The following is a 21160-nucleotide window of genomic DNA, read 5'->3' on the forward strand; positions in this document are numbered from 1 at the left end:
AGATCATCTGAATACTTTGAACAGGAACAAATCTAGAACCGACCAGTCAGTCAGTAATTGGGTTTGTTGCCTTAATCTGGCCTGTAATATTTCTTAATGTTAAATGCCCCAGATTTTCCAATAACAGTAAAATTGTTTGCTCTTTTTGGATTTTGGTTGGATTGTAAAATATTCTAATTGTAAGACGGCAAACTTAAAGACCTTTTTTAAAAAAAAAAACAGAATGACCCAAAACTGAAATTGGCAGTTCAACACTTAAAAGAACAATGGAATAAAATAAAAACTGAACTTTGGTGTCTGTAACTAGTAATTAGACTGAAAGCTTTTCAAAGCAAAGGGCTAGTTCAAAAAGCTGACATAAGGTGTGCTAAACCAAGCTGAGGTGGGGGTTTCAGGAGAAAAAATGTTTCCTTCAAGAATCTCTTGATACTATGATTTGTTCTGTAGAGAATTGCAATGCAGTAACAGGGAATTGTACAGCAAAGAGTATTTGCTGCTATCCTTGTAGAAGGAAACATTCAGATCAGCTGTATCTTTCAGGTTTTGTCCCTAAACTTTTTTTTATTTGTTTTGACTTTTGAGCAACCAGATTGAGTAAATTAACATGGAAATGAGCATTTTAACTGTCCATTGGGCTCCAAAGACTTGCCCCTTTTTTCTCTTAAAGCGTTTTTCTAAACTGGCTCAGTAAATCTGTGCCCTGACAGTGCAAAAAAGGAGCTTCAGTGACATAAATTGAACTGGAAATTTGGAGAGACCACTTAACCATTAAAGCTAAAGTACCCTAAAGGATCACATGCATGCCAGAGAGAACATGCAAACTGCATGCAGAAAGATCCCAGGTTGAGATTTAAATTGAGATTTGTTTGCTTCACTAGAACCAGTTTATTTTAAAACCCAGAAAGTCCTGTGGCAGGTTAACAGAGTAGGTTGGTATACTGTGTCTGAAATGTTAAATGAGGTTTTGAGGACGGGTACTGATAAAGGGGGAAACAAGAAAAGGTATGTCAAGTTTATTTTAAGTAGATGGATGAATTTAGTTGGTGATGCACCAGTTTTTCATCAGTCTTTCCTCCCCACCCGATTTAGAACATAAACATTTTAACATTTCATGTGTTCATTTTTCTGAAAGCTCTTAAGGAATCAAAAGCTTTTTAAAAAGATATCTTCTGTTATTTACCACCTGTCTAAATATCATGTTTTCTTCCGTTTTATAGTTTTTGCTTTCTCATCCACAGTAATGCTTTTTACCAGCTGGGTTCACTCCTCACTTTCACATCATGTGTGGTCTCATTTTTCTTGTTGATCTCATCTCACCTCTCTGTTCATTGCTTGCAGCCACAGTGCGAAGGTCGTTTGGAAGTCGAGGTAGACGCGGGCCCCGTGTTTTCAGTAGCTATAGTAGTGAGTACGGTGTTACCATAGAAACCCCTGTGAAACCCTAGTTTGGTTGAACCTCTTCCTCTACGTTTCCCACTTTTTAACTCCCCCCAGCACAACCATACAAACCCCACTCTACCAGACGTGGAATATAAAGGAATCCAATAGTTTTCCACACAGAGACCAGCTTTGGAAATGGTGCTTCTCATGCTGACAAGGGTATTAAATTGTTTTAAAGGAGATGAAGGGGGGGCTCTGCCAAAAACAAAAAAAAAATAAAACCCCACAAAGGACCAAAATTGGTTTCCTGGGAGTTGATCTGAAACAGGAATGTGTGTTCATTGGCCGGGCTTCATAAATCCTGCTGGCAAGTAAAGCATTTTAGTGAGAAGGATTACTGTCGCTCTCGATGCAGACAGATAATCACTCAGAAGATAAAAGCCTTAAATGTAGTTTAGCTTACTGTGATTCTCAAGTATTTTATAGGGAAAATATTTCCCTTCAAACTCTTTTTATTATTTAAAACCTAACATGTTATACTACAGCTAGTATTTCTCTCTGCTGTTAAATTTTCTACATTATAATGCATTTTAAGATTGACCAAGAAAAGACAGATTTAATATTTGCTCAGGGGATCTTGTTAAGCTGAACAATGGGCTATAAAAATATTGGATGACATTTAACCCATCTTTGATGATCAAACAAGATGCATCAGAACCGGACTTTTTTTGTTGTCACACCTAATTATTCACTTATATATTAATTGCCTAAAAGTATTTGCTTGCGCCGGTGTGCAAAGGTCCATAAAAACATGCATGTACAAGCTTTAATTGGAATAACCCATCTGGCCTGTACCATAGCCCTGGCTTTAAACCAATATAGCATATTTGGGATGAATTGGAGCGGACCTGTGAGTCAGGCCTACATGAGCAAAATCAGTCTCTGACCTCTCAGAATGGTTAAAAAATAGACTGGTTAAAAAAAATTCCCAATAACGCATTCCTATAGTCGTGGAGAGGCTTCCCTGTAGAGATGTAGCTGCGAAGGGTGTGCCGACATCTTCATAATGAACCATATTAATTAAGAATGGGGTGTCACAAGTTGTAATGAGCCAGTAACGTATCTGGCTTTAGAGACTGTACTAATGCAGAGATGTCAGTACGAACCTTTGGGATTGTGAAGGTGCATCTGTCAATACTATGCAACAAAAAACACATTTATCTATAGAAGACAAATCATTACATAGCCATTTATTCTCTTTAAAACACACCCCAGATTTTCCTTGGTCCAGTTTTAGACCTGCAATGTTTTTCTAGCTTTTTCTTCATATCCAGAATGTGATGCATACATGCTCATTCTGCCATAGGCATAGCCCCTCTGCAGTTTGTTTACTCACACTTTCTGTCCTGAGTCGTCATGCTATCTATTTATTGATCGCCTTTCCAGGCCAGAAAACAACCCTGGGCTTTATTAGTTGCTTCAAATAAGGCTTTCATCATCCAATAACTCGTCTAAGACTTTATGTCTTCATTGCTTTCATCCAGACCATTTTATTGTGAAATCGTCACGGCTCAAGCTGGTGATTAAATTCATTCACGTGGGTAGGGTAGATTTGCTTGCAGTAGGATTTTGGGGTAATGTTCGGCCCATATTCAGGAGTTCACCACCCTCTAGTAAACGGTCACCATCTTCATTTCACTTGGCATGCACATGGCTACACAAATCAGTTTGTTTGCTGCTGTAGCACAGCTTTTTTATTTTCCTTCAGCTGTACCTTTTTTATTCCTGCAGAAGTGCTGCTTGAAGTGGGCCTCCTTGTGTGTATCGCTTACCTGAGGAGTGTTTGATTTAATTTCCAGGTCCCCGGAAACGAAGCGGAAATACTGGCTTACAAACTGAGATAAATCCAGCACTCCTCTCTTCCCCTGTCCCCCAAAAACGTGAAGCAATATTTTGATTTTTGTGTGTGTGTTTTTTACTGACTTAAGTTTGCTGGCTTTCAGTGTGGTCATTCTGCTCGTCTCTGTGATGTGATCTTGTGAACGGTTGGTTTGGTTTCCGTCTGTGTTGCCCCTTTGTTTCGATGCTGCAGCATCAGTAACAAGATGGCTATTGTGCAAATCTCTTGAAAGCAGTGGCGCTTTAAGAGATTTTTTTTTCTAAGTGTTACATTAAACTGGAAATTTGCTATAAATGTCATTTGCTTGACATTCATATTTAAAACAACTGACATTTTTTTGATCTCACCCTTATTTTAATTACCTCAGATTTTGTTTTTAACTCCAATATTTTTAGTTCCTGTCTTCTTTTTTTGTTCTAGTAAAACTATATGTCCAAGTCACTGTTTGCACCGACAATTAGCATCACTTTCATTGCAGTTGTTGAATGACTTTTAAAAACAAATTTACAATCAGCTCCAAGGTTGCAGTATTCATCCATATCCAGCATCTGATGAATTCTCGCTAATCTTCCATTCTTCCCAGACGGTTTCCCTTTCTGTACTTTTTGCCTCTGGATGACATCTGCTCCTTGCATTGCCTGTGCTGGTGTTTTGCTCCATATACCCATGTCTCTATTGAGCAGTTGTCATTATGGGGTGGGGAAAAAAGCACAATGGGAAACATGCAGAGGCCCTATTTGTGAAGTCTGCTCGCAAAGGCGTTTTGGCCATAAGATCATAGCTGGCAAGTCGCTGACGATGATGTAACTCTATCCAGAATCTGGCACAAATGGAGGGGCTCAGATTTATCAAAGCCCCCCATTTGACTCTCTTGGAAACTATTCACTTCTTGTACATTGTTGCTCACATGTCCAAATAGGGCCTCCTAACAAGACTGGAACTATTATGGCCTCAGGGGATGAATCCAGATTACACATGGCCTAACAATATCCCCTTTGCTGTCCTTCAGGTTCGATCTCATCCCCGGGCTGGCGCCGAGGGTCTGTGACCCCCCGGGTCACTGCCATCCCGTGCCCGGGCTGCCAGCACGACATCGACCTTGGCGAACGCGGCATCAGCATGTTGTTTCGCAATTTCACCCTGGAGAGCATCGTTGAGCGCTATAGACAGGCCGCCCGTGCGGCTGTAGCGATCATGTGCAACATCTGTAAACCTCCAAACCAGCAGGAGGCGACAAAGAGCTGCATGGACTGCAAGGCTAGCTACTGCAACGAGTGCTTCAAACTGCACCATCCCTGGGGCACGCCCAAAGCCCAGCACGAGTATGTTGGTCCCACCACAAATTTTAGGCCAAAGGTAAAAGGCAACACTACACGAGAGATGAGATTTTTATTTTCTTTTTCTATTTTTTTAATTTATGTATTTATTGTTTATTTATTTATTATTGTTTATGTCTGAAGAGTGCTGATATTCTTGGTTTGGGAAACTAAAAAAAATACTCACCCAAGTCTGGAAAGAAAACACCACTGTTCTCTTCATGCCTTGTGATTATATATATATATATATATATATATATATATATATATATATATATATATATATATATATATATATATATATATATATATATATATATATATATATATATATATATATATATATATATATATATATATATATATATAATTTTTTTTTTTTTTTTTTTTTTTTTTCTAAAAGTTGTTAAAGTCAGATTTTCAACTTGGAAAGTCTGAGGTCCACAAGCAGCCTCCACTTGAAATTTGTCATGGCTGTCAAGCATGGCAAAACAAAAGTGGCAGCAGCAAACTGTGTGTTTGGACATTTGACAATTTGTAGCACGCCACATACGTGGCAGACAAAATAATGGACAAGTCCTGACCTGTGAACATGATTGTTATTGTTCCACCGCAGTATGGCAAGTCTGGAATTTGCTTTTGTCTTCCAAGCCTGGATAAGAGGGGTGGGCGGGGGGAGAAAAGCGAAACTGTTTGAATTCCTGTAATTCATATACTTTAAAATGTAGCTTTTACTTTACATATAATTTACATCCTAAACAGTTGCTTAGAAAGAAATGTCTACAAATTGTAAGAAAAAAGAGACAAATGTAGGTGGGAGGGGAAAACCGCAGAATTAATATGGGTAAAATTGTTAGGCCTCGATTCTTATAAGTGTGCAAGAAGGGTTACAATTGATGAGTAATTAGTAAATCCTGCTGATTCAGACAAAATGGAAATGAACTGCAAAGAAGCACCCTGCGAGTAGAGTGAAAATCTTTGAAAGAAGCTCTGTGTTGATCAAGTAGCTCAGCTTGAAAATGTTGGACCTCTAAAAGGGGATCCTGGCATTTAAAATTCACATTTTAAGACCTTCTCAGAACTTCAGAAATCTGCTTCTTGTTTCACTTCATCACATTTTTGATCTCTGTTCCTTTTAACCCTGCATGGAGTAATCTGCTCTGCAGACGAAGGTTTCATACATTCTTTAGGTCTAATTTTAACTCCTTGTTTTAAATGGGTGATGTAACTCTATAGTATGCAGCTGCGTGCAGCACTTGTGGCCAAGACGGCTTCCTCAGACAATAACGGTGCTTTTTTAAAAAAAAATTTTTTTTATTTTTTTTATATTTTTAATTAAATATTTTTTTTTTAAATGTCGACTTTCTCAGGTGCTCATGTGTCCAGAGCACGAGATGGAGAAGGTGAACATGTACTGTGAAGTCTGCAGACGACCGGTGTGCCACTTGTGTAAACTGGGAGGCTCCCACGCCAACCACAAAGTGACGTCGATGAGCAGCGCTTATAAGATCCTCAAGGTAAAAGACGCTTTGCTTTCCGGAAGAAAGATGAATTGGAATACACTCCAATTAGTTTTATCTGCGCTGGATCTGGGGTCAGAACGAAAACACTGGCTCAAGATAACAAAGATTAGTCTGAGCTTGCATACAGTTGCGATTCATCAGAGCACTGAAGTTGTCATGGGCTGAAAAACACTTGAAACTTTGGACTATTGATATTTTTTTCACAAAAATCACTAAAGGTTTGTTTACAAGGGAAATGCATGCAAAGCAGACTGTCACAAATGAAGCCAAACTTGACGGAGAAACTATGTTAAACCAGAGTTTTGATTAAGTGTGGGAGACTAAAGCTCATTTAGAGCTTGTATTTTAATACTTGGTACCATGCGTCATCTGGTTCCTCTTTCTCCTGTTGTAATATTAATGCCTGACCTGTACCTTCTGTGTGCACCAGACCATTAATGATCTCTTTTTAATCTGATTTATTCCCCTAGAAGAAATCATTCTTGTTGATTACGATGTTTTTCAAGATGTATAGATTCCCCCAAAATGTCCAGAATGTTAGATTTAGGACAGTTTTGCTACCATAACAAAGAAGCAAATAAAAAATAAATAAATAAATCTTAAATGGAGAAAATTTGGTGCAAATAAAGAATATCTACCAGCTAGTTCTTGAAAGGTTTCAAGCATGTGAGTTCTGTAATTCAAAAACCCAATACCTGTAACGCTGTATGCTTGTCTGTATGGCTGCAAACAATGCGTTGTTAAATATTTGATGAGACCATTTGTTTCTCATCATTCTGCACACATTGTAGCTGATCATCAGATTAAACGGTGGATCAGATGAGTTGAGTGGTCCTGGAAACCCTTCTCAGGGAGTTGTTTTGGGTTTCAGCTGCTTTGAAAACTAATGCACCACGACACACTTAGGAACTACTTATAGCCGCTGCTGTAATGTACAGGAAGTAAATATCCGACCCAAGTCGAGAGAGATGAGTGCTGCTGCATAAATAAATGTGATGGCATAAATGTTATATCAGTCAAGCTTGAATGAGAAATCTATTTAAATATGGAGAGTTTTGTATGTTGTCAGAAGTATTGTGAAACTGATTCTGATCTTTTGTTTTCCCCCAGGAGAAGCTAGCCAAGAGTATCCATTACCTCATCAGTAAAGAAGACCAGGTCAGGACTCAGATTACCGAGCTCGACCGGCTCATCAATCAGACCGAGGTGAGCGAGGGAGAGCTGACTCATGATGCTGCAGCTCCCACACGCTCCGCTCCTCTCAGGGCTTTTCTGCAACCCAAAATGCTCTGTTGGCTACGTTTATCGTCCAGTGATGAATTTACCAGCGCAGAGTCTGGATTGGCTCGCTCTTAACAATCATTTATACTTCTCATTCTTAATGTGTTTTTTATTTTAAGTTGAGTCTTAAGGTTTTCCCTACTTCCTGCTCTGAAATAATTTCCTAACATTATTTTGTAAAAATTTCTGTCTCTTTATATGGTAAATAGATACTGTAATGGGTCATTTTTCTAAAAACCCAGAAAGGGCATTTTATTTATTTTAATAAATACATCAGTATGTGAACATCCTACTTTAAAAACCTGTGTAAATGGCCCCGTATTGTTTGTAGGAAGATGAAACAGATGTAGAGGCATTCAAAGCCAGGTTTGAACACCGTTTAATGACCTTCCTTTATTTAAAGTGTTCACTTTGATGTTGGACTTCAATACACATGCTCTTCAATAATTCAGGGCAGGATAGGAGCCTTTCAGAATGCTCTTGGTATTTTTTTTTTATGAACAATAGCTGTTCTGTGCTGTAGACTTTAATGCTATAGTCTTCTGAAGCTTTGCTTACAAAAAGGGGTTGCATTGATCCTCAACCCCTTTCATTCACTGTCTGCATTTAAACGAGGTTTATTTTTTTTTAAACTGATTACAATAAATTGTCCTTCTGAAGGAAAATGGCCAGCTCGCTGAGCGTCAAGCCAACGAACACTTTGAACGTCTGTTTGAGACCCTTCAAGAAAGAAAATCCGAGATGCTGAGGTCCATTGAACAGTCCCGTAACAGACGCATAGACCACCTGAAAGGCCAGGTATAAAAACGTCACACCTTCCATCTCTGCATGCTCTTATAAATCTTTGGGTCTTTACTCAACTTACCAATTAAATGCTAGGTATTAAATGATGACCAAGCATGTTTTACTTTCCTATACCTTTTGTGGACATGGGGAATAAAAAGGGGACAGCATTAACCCAATGTCTTTTACATGATGCAGGTTTTTTTTTTAAGGTCTTGCTTCCGTAATCTTTCGTAGGTGGAGGAGTACCGGGGCATGTTGGAGAACAGCGGTCTGGTTGGCTACGCCCAGGAGGTGCTGAAGGAGACCGATCAGTCCTGCTTTGTCCAGACTGCAAAGCAGCTACACGTCAGGTACGCAGAGGGACAATTACCCATCATTGAGTATTGATTACTTTTCTCAATCTATACAGTTGGCAATAATCTGACGATCGCCTGTACATGCAATTTAATTAGTTGTCTAAGTAGATATTGATGTAAAGTCCTGGAACGTGTCTACTGTATCTGCTAAACCAAGTCACTTTTAAATAGTCTCATGCGGATGCTACAATATTCAGACTAGTTTTGGTCATTGGTCCTTTTATTTATATATAAGGAAATTACCATCTTATTTTGCTGCTTATCATTTTACATGGCTTCCTGGTGTCACCTTTTTTAGGAAGTCTTCACTGTAGGACATATCAGGAAAAGAAAACTGTGATACTGTTGCCGAATATTGCGATTATGAGCTCGACTGGCTTGAAGCTTTCCTTAATCACAATGCCCCCCCCACTATCCTGTGTGAGCTGTAGCCTCTCAGTCATTAAAACATGCATATCAAGCATGGGCATTACGGGGATATGGTCTATTAACTCCCATTACATGACCCTTTATTAAAGCGATATATGATGCTCTTCAGTTCTTCCGTTTCCCATTGAAATCATTCAGTTATGGTCTGTATAAAGTGGAACTGCAATGCTTATGTCTGAACATAAGCATTGCACCATACAATCCCTCTTTTTACCCCTGTTCTGGGATGCTGGGAAGTCTTCTTGCCTTCTTGCTGCATGGCAACAGCGCTACCCATAGTTCCACTGTGCAGCCCGCCCTGCTTTCAAAGATAAATTAGGATAAAGGTGTGGTTCAGCATTTTTAAAACAAAGTTAACATTCAGGTACGAATATTAAACTAAGGTGGTTGTAAAAAGTTGGGGTTTTGAAACCACAAAGATTTTCCAGTATCCCATTCCTACATTCTAAAGACCAGCAGAGAAGACGTTGAAGTAGACTGAAGGTTTTCCAGAAGTATGGAGTAACAAAACCCTGCCTCTCCCTTAGTTGTTGCTGCACACTGCTAGTCAGCTGGTAGACAGCAGGCTTCTGTGACAGACTTATAAGGCTGTTGGAAAGTATTTATGGTCGCAAAATAAAAATAGAGCTAAAGTATGGTGGTTTTAAACTATAGTTGGCAAGCTACCAGCTGCCTGAGCTGTTTTCAGATTAAAAACAATTACGTAATTTTACTTTTAGAACTGTTAATACCTTAAGGCTGGTGTATTTTACTTCATCATACAATTCAAAGGTACTGGTGCAGTTTTCAGTATATTTTGTAACGGTAAATTGCCATCTGAGCTTGTTTTTAGTATTTAAGATTTTGTTTTAACAGAGGAACAGTTTGTGGAAAACTAAAGATCTGAAATTAAAGGGTTGTATATTAATAGGACTTAATTGGATTTTATTTATTTTCTTGTTTCCTTGTAGTGGTTCTTGGCTGGATCGGGTCTGTTTTTATTTTAGTGTTCAGCCCATTAAACTGCTTACGTGTGTGAGACAGCGGTGTCGGGAACACGTGCACAGAGGTTAAAAACTGAAGGGCAGTTAAGAAAAGCCTTTTGCCACAGTGTCCCGTCAGCGCTGAGTGTTGCCGTATCTTCTGCACTAAGCTGCCTAATTGATCTGCTTTAGCAGCTTTGGTTAATCTGGGAAAGTTTTCACTCTGGAGAATTACGGTGGCGGGTTTAGTTTTCTCGTTAAAGCTTAATTTTTTTTTAAGTTGCTTATAGCTGGTTGTTTTGATCGCTACAATCAAAACATGTGATGGACTATGCCCTACGCTAGACAGCTTATTCAATAAGTGTTATTTTGTTCATTTTATTGTTTTTGTTTTTTTTCTCCTCCTCCTCTCTATCTCTTCAGGATTCAGAAAGCCACAGAATCACTGAAGACCTTCCACCCCTCAGCTGACCCTTGCTTTGATGAGTTTGTGCTGGACACGTCCAAAGAGGAAACTCTGCTGAAAGAGATGTGCTTTGGAGGAGGTACTGGCGCCTCTTCTAATGCTCTGTGCTTTAATCTTTGGTTTTTCATCCATTGAACTTTGACACAAAAAAAACATTTATAGAATTTTATATCAAGAAATTTGATTTGTACTCAGATTCATTTCCGCCAGGGTTGAAGGACAAGCTCTGTGTTCAAAAAGTCAAGATAATATGGTGCGCTCATTGTTTTGTTCTCACTTCATTATGTGAACACGCTCTCCGTGCCGAGCCTTTTAGTTTTAATAGTGTTATATGGCCAGAATAATCAGCTGCATTGCACATGCTCAGCTCTGTGAATAGAACTGGACTAAGAGGTCAAAGGTCGTCCAGGGTAAGCAAGTTGAGTCACAGACACAATGATGCTAGACCTTTCTGCACTGGGGAGCAGTTTCCTGTACTAGATTTGCGCATTAATGTGAAGAGAGGGCGTTGGTATCAAGATACAGTAATAATCACACAAACTGGAAGCCAAAATCATATTATAATTAATGCAGATGAGTGCAGTTAGAAAAGTATTACATAGGTTTTTTTAGGTTACAGAAGTCGGTTCTTTTGCTTTTAAAAAAATATTTAGATTTCCTAAGCCCTCTGGAAAAGTGAAAAAAGTATGGCATTGATTTTTTTTTTTTTTTTTTTTTTTTTTTTTTTTTCTCCGTTGTTCAATTTATCTACATATTTAAAGATTGGCTTTAAGTGTTGGTCTGGGAAACTAGGAAATGTGAGCCTTGGATGTATGTAATTTTAGCATGAGAAATGTGTGGAAACCCTGAAATGTACACTTCCAGCCTTATTGATTGAATAAAGTGAAGCTATGTTGGCGATTGAGACAGCCTTGTTGTGATTGACTGATCCTTTGTGACATTTGGCAGCGGTTGTCCAAAGCTCATATTTCAGATATAGTTGTGTGGCAGCTGTGTCTCAGGAGGAGAAAAGTTGCTCATACTGCAGGAAAAGCTCATTTCTTATTTCTAAAGTGCAGCTATAGCGACACAAGACTCTCTGCAAACCCATTAAAATTAGTGTCAAGCTAATCTTGCAAAAAACCTTGCAAAAGAGATTTTTAATCTCAATGGGTATTACCTGGTTAAATAAAGGACAAATAAATAAAAATAAAATCTGAGTGGGTTTTTAAATGTTTTTCAGGAATGCCTTGTGAGTCCAATTTTTAGAGATTGACTAAATCTGGAGTTTATGCTCAAATCAGGAGTGAGTTACTTTATTTAAATAAAAAAAATCTGGTACATGACTGAAGATTTAGAGCTTTGTTGTTCCTGCTGAAATTATTACGTTTTTTTGCCTTTTTCTACTATTTTATTCAGAAATGTAGCATATCTGTTGTTGGAACAGTCCTTTAGGAAAGTGCTTTATTGAGAAGTTGGGTGGCAGCTGTATTGATGATGCTGCTTTAATCTATACAGCCTGCAGGCGTTTACTGCAGTGACTCACTCCCTGTTCAGAGGAAACATGCTGCAGAAGCTCTCCTGTGCTGCAGTAAATGAGTTCAAGTCTTTCTAGATGATAAATCAGTAAAACACATGAAACAGAATCTGTGCTTCATAGTAGAGATTGTGTTCTTTTTCCAGACTTTTTGTTTTTTTTATAATATAAATAATTTCAATCAATAATTGCCATACTGATGTTTCTTTGATTCATATTTTGCATCTGTGTCTTCTGGTTGCATGTTCTCTGCTGGAGAAGGACAAATGTATCCTCTGAGAGCTCTTTCAAACTGTTTATCGAAGTGTCCTGACCAAATTTTTTTTGAAAACATCCTTCTGAAAAGAAGTTCTGTACAATCTGCGTTTAATATTACATTTGTGACAAACTCATTGCCTGATTTGTTACTCATCTGCACGAAGAACAAATGCTCTCTGTGACTTAAGATTTGTTTTTCAGGAATTGTACTGAATGTGTTGGAGGAAAAAAGATCCCTGTCTTGTGCAGCTTTAATTGATTCTTGAATGGAAAATGTGAAATAACAGTGTATTAGGATAAAAGTACATAGTTGAATATCAACAAATTATGTGCATTGCATTATGCTTTTCCCAAGTTAACTCTTCTGCTCAAAGATCATTATTTTGTTGCTGTTGTGCATTAAAAAATAAAACACTTGTGCAAAAAGGGCTAGCTATAAAGAATTGTGCTGCAGACCGATTAGTGAATCTGAGTTAGCATCTTCCGCTGGAATGGGTAGAACTTTTTAAAAATGTAATTATATTGGGTTATGAAACCCAAACTGACATTTATTGATTGTAGTCATTGTTGTTTAAGTTTTGTACTTAAACATTGCAGTATTACAAAAACAGGAAAATACTTTTTTTATTTTATTTCTTTTATATTATTTTTTTTAATAACATATAGAATACTTTCTAACAGTGTAAAGTACCCATAGTAAGATAAGTGTTACATGTTTTGAGAGCTCCTGCTTCTCATGAGAGCTCTACTTCCTGTAAACGGATACATGTTTCCAAATATGGCGACAGTGTGATGGAGGAAAGGTTAACTGGGAGGGAGGAAGAGAGAAGTACTGTCAGTGCCGAGGTTGTTGCTTATTTCTCTTCCAGGAAGAGAGTCTGTGAAAACCTTTTAGGCTCCATTATGCAAAGTCCTCTAAACCCTCCCACTGGGTGGGAAATGATGATCCAAACCAATTTGATGTTTCTAATACTCTCACTGCTTCATTTTCATAAATCTAAGTTGATGCTTCAGGGCGACACTTGCCATGATATGGGACAACTTGCTTATTTTGAGTTTGTAGTATCTGCCTCGTCTGAAAACAATTTTAAAAAATGTATTTGCCCATCATTGTTTCTTTTAACAATCTCGACATTCTTAGTTTAAATCCAATTTCTTCTTCTTTTTCTCTAATCTCAACCAGTCCCGGATCCCCCGCTGATTGACTTGTCCCACAGCAGAGTATATAATGAGGCATCAATCTGCTGGAGGCTGTCTGATGACCATCTACCAACAGATCACCATGTTCTCGAGTACCGCAAGTACGTTCAGTTATGCCTGTGGGAGGGTTGGTCGCCCCACGCGCTATTATGAGAAGACATCTTCTAACCATAGTCTTGTCTTCCAGACTAGGGGGACCCAGCCAGTCTCCATCCCTCGTGGACGATGGAGTCTGGAAGGCTACAGACCGGGTGTTTGGATCCAGTGCTGTGGTAGATGGCCTGCAACCTGACAGTTGTTACGCCTTCAGAGTTCGAAGCTGCAGGAACTCCATCTTTAGCCCTTACAGCCCAGAGGTCTCCTTCCACACTCCACCTGCTCCTGGTAACCTATTTTCCACTTACTTTCTTTTTGTTTTGTTTGTACTTTTTTGACTTCTGATCAAATGTCTGCATTTTGATAAATGAAATTCTTCTTACAATTTATTTTATTCAAATGTCTAAAGAGAAACACTGCGATAAACCTCAAATTTATTTAGGTAAAGTTAGATTTTGGCTCGCTGCAAATGAAAATCCAAAATTGTCTCTCAGAACAGGACTACTGGAAAGTATGTCCAATCAACTGTACAGTTTAGGCACTCAGCTCTTTGTTGGGCCTCCTTGCAAAAGGTACTTGCAACTAAAAAGATTTGGTAGCACTGAGAAACAGTCTAGATTATTATTTTTTGCCCAGGGTAGATGCTTCTAACATCCAACCTTGTGATTGACTTAGGAAGGATTGGTGCCCATGTCCTGGATATGTCGGGGTGGTTGCTCTTGAACACCTTGTGAATCTCTAGCAAACTCTTGAATGGGCCTTGTTCCAGTCCTCAAGACTACAGCTATCCCTTGAACATCGTTAAAGTTTTCATAATAATCCTCAAATTGACAGAAATAAACACCTGAAATATCAGTGATTTCCCCTATTTCATTTTTGGAATTTAATTACAAAAATAAATCAAACTTTATTAATATGACACGTCTAATACGGGCCTGTAGAACATAGCTCTTTGCAATATTAAAAAACAAATTTAAAACTTTACCAATAAAGCAAAAGCTTGTCAAATGATGAGAGATGAGATCTTGCATCCAATTCTAATTTAAGTTGAATTAACTTTTCAATAATATTCTAACTTCAGATGTGCCCATGCTTTCCTAAAGGAAATAAATTGTGTTGGAGATGAACCAGAATGCAAAAATGTATTTGGAAGTTTTTACTAAATTCCCCCAACGTCAGCCTCTTGGACGGATTGTTTCTTTTGGTGTCAAACACATTAATTAACAAGCAAACAGACTACTGGAGCCACAATCCCTCCCTATTTGGCCCCATTTGGCCCACGCAGCAGCAAGGCTCCCATTGTCTGTAGTTTCTGGGACCAACTTGGAGCATTATGACAATTCATTTTTCCTACAAAGACAAATGGTTGACAGATGGTTCTGCTGCAAAATATTTGTTTTTGAAGCTCACATAGTGGAGGTAATTAAGCACAGTGGCATTTTTTTCATTGTTACCATGGTAATTTCTTATCCCCCCCCAGCTTAAAGCAGTGCAGGCTTTGTCTGTGTGGAAGTGAACGTTGAACTGTCTGAAAGCCTGGAAAAGCAAGCTGCTGGCACAGCTTACTTGGCATCGCTTGTAATTGGAAGATGAACGGGAATTTATCCAAAATCTGCCACAACTGTGTGTGGGACTCGATTTTAAATTCAACATTGATTGGAATCTTTCCAGTAAATTCACTCCGTTTGCTCATTGCTGTTTTCTAAATATTTAAAGATAAATGGTTTGGGTGTCTTGCATTTTAAATTTGCATTAAAACGGGTAGAATAATTGTGGGCCTCTTCAGTCATGACTTCATCTCTTAACACATTACAGTAACTTGAATGTATATAAAAAAAAATCTCATTTTAGATTGAATAGGAATCACTATCAATAGATAATAGGCTGAAAATTAGTTTTTTTTTTTGATTGAGGAGCTGCAAAGAAACAATCTATATAAATGTCTACATGTAATGCCTTTTGAATAAACGTTTGTTTTGATAATTTGCAAACTGTCACCTTGAAAAAAAAATCATGTTTTTTAACAAACAGTAACAGCCTTTTAAAAACCTTTTACGTTGCGTTGGCTTTCAAATGGAGATCCCTGGATAAGGTACACCGACTGAAAAGGATGCGTTGCTTTGCCACATAATATCCTGGAACATACTGGACAACAAAAAAAAAATGATATAGATAGAAAAATTTGCTTTTTTTTCCCCCCTTTTTTATTTTAGGCATTTATTGCTTGGATGTTGGGATTATAGCAGTCCTGCTATTTATACTGATCTTAATACTGTGGCATAGTTGCTGTTCACCCCTCAGGTAGATTTATTCTGTTATTTTCATGCCCTAGTTGGTATTCCCAGATATATCATATTTTTGCCTAAAGATGACTTCAGATTGCGGCGGGATGGCTGAGTGAACACGTCGGCCCATGTGTCCTGGATTGCTGTAATCATGGCCTTTGGCCCATTAGCTATTTTTATACCACATTTTATTGTAACCAGCCGATGTTTGTAAATGGGAGCAGGAGATGAGGGAGCAGGAGATTCTCTTCTAGACCTTTTTTTTTTTTTAAATGTTTTAACATTGTGTCATAGCGCCCCCCTGTGTCCAAACTTGCCCGCTATCAAGTCCATCCATTTCAATCCTAAAGGTTTCTCCTGAAATTTAAGAAATGTTTGACTTATGTGATCTTTATTTCTGATTTACCTGGTGTCTTTCTGTCTTTCCATCTGCAGTTTTTAGCTTCCTGTTCAGTGACGAGTGTGGATTCAGCACGGAGCGCCTCATTCTGAACAACCGACGGGACGCTGTGGAGAGCGTGGCGGGCATGGCTTTCCTCCTCGCAGCAGAACGAGTGCAGACGGGCAGCTACGTCGGTCTGGATTACATCATTGGGGACACGGGCATCTCTCAGGGGAGGTATGCAAAGACTTTGTCTAAAACCAAATGTTTTGTTTGCAGCATCAGCACGTTCATTAAGGATTATGGGAATATGCTGTTGTCTACAAAATGTAGGGAAAGAAAAACTCAAAGGCTTTTTGTCTGTTGCAGACACTACTGGGCCTTTAAGGTGGAGCCGTACTCCTACATGGTTAAAGTGGGCGTGGCCTCTGACACCAAGCTGATCGAATGGTTCCACAATCCAAGAGACACCAGCAGCCCAAGGTAAGCGCTGCACCTTGCTGATGACTTGTCCTTCATCCAGCTACCTGAATCTATTCTGCAGATGGTTGAAAAATCTGGGTAACAAACACAAGGGGTGTTGTTAAACGACTAAATCTGCGTGCATAATCCTGTTGTTGCGCAAGAGAACCTGTGTGAACTCATAAAGAGCTTACTCACAGACAAAACCTACTTTTCTCGCTGGATCAAGTCACGTTAAACCATGTAAAGAAACACCTTGTTTTGACAATTAAAATGAAAATCTGTGTTAATTGCATAAGTATTATTCTGTAACTAATTAGAGTAAAAGTACTTTTTTTTCCTCCCTCATCAACAGAATGGCCTTAAAAATCAGTATTGTGAAGAATGAGAGAAATGTTTGGCTTAAAAACCTTACAGCCTTACTTATCTTATCTTGTCAGCTTCAACACGTGTAAAAGACACATAAACTTGGCCTCTACTAAACTGAGCTGGGCTCCCTGGAGATTTTTTTTTTTTTTTTTTTTTTTTTTTTTTTTTAAATCAACGTATTTTACTATTAATTTCTTAGTTATTTTAGATTTTTGTGGAAGAGGCATGCGGCAAAGGACCGCGGGTCTGAGTCGAACCCGGGGCGACGCGTCGAGGACTGAGGCCTCCGTATATGGGTCGCGCTACCTTCTGCGCCACAAGCGCGCCCTAGATTATTTTCTGTAAAAAATAAACTATCCATTTATTGCATAACATAAGCATAGATTTTCACTTTAAGGTATGAAATATATGCATAATTTATCTTTTAAATCGTAGCTCTTATTTGTGTATTTATAATTAAAAAGACCATAGTGTTCTGTATGATGTCAATCATGAGACTGAACTGGGGGAAAGAAAATGGGTCCCAGTCCTGCCATTGGCACAGCTCCAAAGACACTTTATTTAAAATGTAATACAGACTGTAACAGTCACTTAAACTATAATTATTAAGTATGTATTATAAGCTTGTTTGGACTGCGAATGATCCATTCAGATCTACACAATTAAATTTGATTAAAATGGGATTAACTGAAAGTGATGTTGTTGAGCTATACTGTTGTCTGCACATTAACATGTGCAGGCGTGGTGTTAATCAAACATGCGCCTAAATGTTTCCCTAAACTGTGATTTATTCAAGGAGAACGTAACGGACAAGGATTTCTTACTTCAGAGCGAGTCGTGTGCTTTGAAAATTAAAAACGATTACGGTTGCTTATTCTGTTCTGATGGCTTATCTGTTTCCCGCGCATGTCGTCTCTTTAAATATTCATCCTGTATGGCTTCTGTGGTTCACAAAAAAAACCTTACTGAACATTAAAACCCTTTTTGATCACCTAACTTGATTAACACCCAAATTTTGACCACTTTTGGGTTTGAGAACCTCATGATTTCTGGCCATGCTCCTCTGATTGCATCCTCTGGTTTTGTCTGCTTCTGGCTATGGTTTCAAAACAGACAAAGATTAAAGCCCGGCTCTTCAATTTGCACACACTGGTCTGCAGAAAACTGGTTAATTTTTCGGTGGGAAGTTTAAGGAATGTAAAAACTAAAATTGTTGATGGAATATTTATACATCACGTGTTAGTTTGTCACATGCTTGGTTATACATGTACGATTTTCAGTGAAATGCCATCCTGAGACGCACCAACGTCTCAATTAAGCCTAAAGGAAATGCAGTCTGTGCTGATCAACTAGACGAGTTGTACCTCCTAAAACTTGTTTTCCCTTTCTCCAGGTATGACCATGACAGCGGCCATGACAGCGGCAGCGAGGACGCGTGCTATGAGCTCTCCCAGCCCTTCACACTTATCACCCTGGGCATGGGCAAGCTCTTCATCCCAAAGGCCTCTTCTTCCTCCTCTGTTTCCAACGCAAACGTGTCGTCCGGCGACCCCGGCAATCGGGTGCTTCCAATGCCGCAACGCTTGGGCATATGCTTGGACTACGACGCACATCGGGTGTATTTTTACGACGCAGACTCCATGAGGTGCCTTTTCGAGAGGCAGGTTGACTGTTCGGGAACGATGTTTCCAGCCTTTGGTCTCATGGGCAGCGGGAAGGTCCAGCTGGAGGAGTTCATCGCCGCTAAGAAACTGACCTTCTGAGTAAAGGATGAAGGATGTTGACGCATTAGGACTTGAATCTATTGAGGTTTTTTTTTTTTTTTTTTTTGTTTTTTTTTGTGCAAATCTAGAGGGCAATTTGTCCTATGAGGGTAAAATTTAACCATTTTTCTTTGAGCCAGTTATCCACAGGGCTTCCCCCCCCCTCCTGCTCTATAAATGAGATAACTGGACCAAACTAATGCGTCCACATTCAGAGGTCTTTTGGAGATTGATATGAAAGGTCGTCTTTGCAAACCAAAGTCTCTGCGTTCGTGAATTGTTAACGACCCGTTTTTATTTGCCAGCTGGGATCAGCTGCTTTTGAACTGGCTACAGACTTGGTAGTCACTTTAAATCATCGTTTTTATTTTTACATAAAACACCTTACACTGGGACACTGCTTTAATATTCTAGATGATTTCTTGTTCATTTTTATATAGCGTTAGTTGGGATTGGTGGTTCTGTGTGTGACGGTAGCAGCACAGGTTTAGACGTAATGGAGGATCTGAGGGGAAGGTTGTTGCTAGTTCTTGAAACTAGCACCATTGTGCCTTTTTTTTTTTTAACCCTTTCTGGAAATCAATGGTGTAATTACATGATGACTTTGTCGACCAGTTTACCCTAGTTTTATCTCTGAAAACACTACTTTATCTAAGTTTCAATGTTACATTTAGCTGTTTTGCACAATGAGTAAAATAATGCACATAATCTCTCACTTTTCCTCATTGCTTGGTGTGATTTATTTTTTATTTTTCATCTTTAAACTGCACCGAGGTGAAATTGGATGTTTCTCATTCACACACAGTTTCCTCCTATTGTTTAATGATGTGAATGTCACTTTTTTTGAATAGCACAGAACACTAACATAACATCAGTGGTGTTATCCAGTTACCACAATCTACTACTTCACAACCGCGCCACCGTTAACAGCCTAACATTTTCGGCTCTGGTGCTGATTTAAGTGCAACACGCACAGCTTTGTCACCTCACAGCCTTTTTCACAGTTTTAAAGGAAGCATTTATTCAGGTTCATCCAAGAAGTGCTATCACAAAATGGTACCTTAAGTCTGGTGCACAGCCGCACGGTGTAGCATGTTAACCTCTTTACTCTTCAAGTTTGGCTGTCTTGGGGTAGACCTGGTGGATTTTCAGTTTTAGGTGCACGGCAAAAGGGTTTTGGACACCGCATTTGTTTTTTTTTTTGGTTAAATATTGTTTACGTGCCTGCACATGGGTTGGTTTGTACATCTGTATATATATGGTGTGATTTCTGGAAGGTTAGGGTAACAAGTTTGTGTGCGTTTTCTCAGGTTTTAGCCCAGATTGGGGCTTGATGCTACCTACCTCTGTCACTCTGCCCTGGAAAACCTTAACTGCTGTCCCTTTCCTGATAGAAAACACATGGGTTGATTTACAGCTCCCTTTTTTATTTTTTATCTAAATCCTTTTCTTTAAGACTTTAAGCTGACATTTTGATCTTTTTTTTTTTTTTTCTTTTTAAAAACTGTTTATAAATTGGGTTTGTTTTTCAGTGAAATGAAGTAAATCATACATGTTTATTAGGTGTTACTGTATGGAGGTGTTTGCCTGTTAAGCTGCCTTTGGTCAAGGGAATTTTTCCAATGGATTAAACTTCTTCTCTTCCTGTTCATGGTGTTCATTGGTGTAAGAAATGTTACATTTGCTTTTAATTATTAACAGATATTGTCTCCAATTTCAAAATGGAATAGTTGATTACTGTGATGGTTTGCATATTTTGTCCCACGTGTTCGCATCTGTTTTAACTCCAGTCCTCACAGACCTAAAAATCATAGAAAAAATGTATACTCTCACCAAAATCTATGCATTTATTAATTGGCAGTAAGGGTTCAGTTTTATTCCTGCACAGAATGTACCGATTACAGAACTAATGGCTGAATGTTCTTTTATATGCAAGATTGGTTAGGAGTTGCAGCACATATGTCATGAGGCTTAACAGTGTATCAAACCTTAAACAATGCATCCTAAATATTACATTTATCATAGATTTGGTACTAAGTGCACAGATTGGCTCCATATATAATTACAAGAGTGCACTTTAGTGATCTGTAGCATGTCTGCAAATGTTCTGCTCTGCAGGTGTTTTAATACTAGTGTTTCTGTGTGCAATATTATCAAGGGGGGTGCAAGACGGAAGAGTGGACACCTGAGCCTTTAGTCACAATTTGCACTGTTTATAGATTGCTTTGTAGTAGTAAATGGGCTGCTCCTAGAGGAAAGTAAATTTTAAATGCTTCATAACCAATCTTAAATGAATTCTAATTGTTCTGAGGATTGGATGTGGTGGTGGTGAATTTCTGTATATATTGTACGTAAAGATATGGAAAGGGTATATATTTTTTTCTTTTGCTGTGTGATGAAGCTTTTGGTGAATAAACATTTTAAATCAAA

At 38.6% G+C, this 21160-nt stretch overlaps 1 protein-coding gene across 4 annotated transcripts in view; it reads left to right on the forward strand.

Annotated features, from left to right (window-relative positions):
* Positions 1 to 21160, forward strand: part of trim36 (tripartite motif containing 36) — a 33839-nt gene extending 12679 nt beyond the window's left edge. For 2 of the 4 annotated variants that reach the window (XM_021313261.2, XM_021313265.2), the window contains exons 3-14: positions 3240 to 3320; positions 4290 to 4636; positions 5967 to 6113; positions 7230 to 7325; positions 8061 to 8198; positions 8421 to 8536; positions 10357 to 10478; positions 13357 to 13474; positions 13561 to 13757; positions 16190 to 16373; positions 16506 to 16619; positions 18361 to 21160. In XM_021313261.2, coding sequence (XP_021168936.1) covers positions 3240 to 3320; positions 4290 to 4636; positions 5967 to 6113; positions 7230 to 7325; positions 8061 to 8198; positions 8421 to 8536; positions 10357 to 10478; positions 13357 to 13474; positions 13561 to 13757; positions 16190 to 16373; positions 16506 to 16619; positions 18361 to 18730 — 2030 coding nt within the window. In that variant the 3' untranslated portion in view covers positions 18731 to 21160. Of the gene's footprint in view, positions 1 to 1338; positions 1405 to 3239; positions 3321 to 4289; positions 4637 to 5966; positions 6114 to 7229; positions 7326 to 8060; positions 8199 to 8420; positions 8537 to 10356; positions 10479 to 13356; positions 13475 to 13560; positions 13758 to 16189; positions 16374 to 16505; positions 16620 to 18360 lie in introns of all 4 variants that reach the window. The other 2 variants (XM_036143846.1, XM_012857113.3) reach the window with 2 other exon arrangements.

The sequence above is a fragment of the Fundulus heteroclitus genome, chromosome 12 (assembly GCF_011125445.2).
Source record: "Fundulus heteroclitus isolate FHET01 chromosome 12, MU-UCD_Fhet_4.1, whole genome shotgun sequence".
In the NCBI taxonomy this organism is placed as follows: Eukaryota; Metazoa; Chordata; class Actinopteri; order Cyprinodontiformes; family Fundulidae; genus Fundulus; species Fundulus heteroclitus.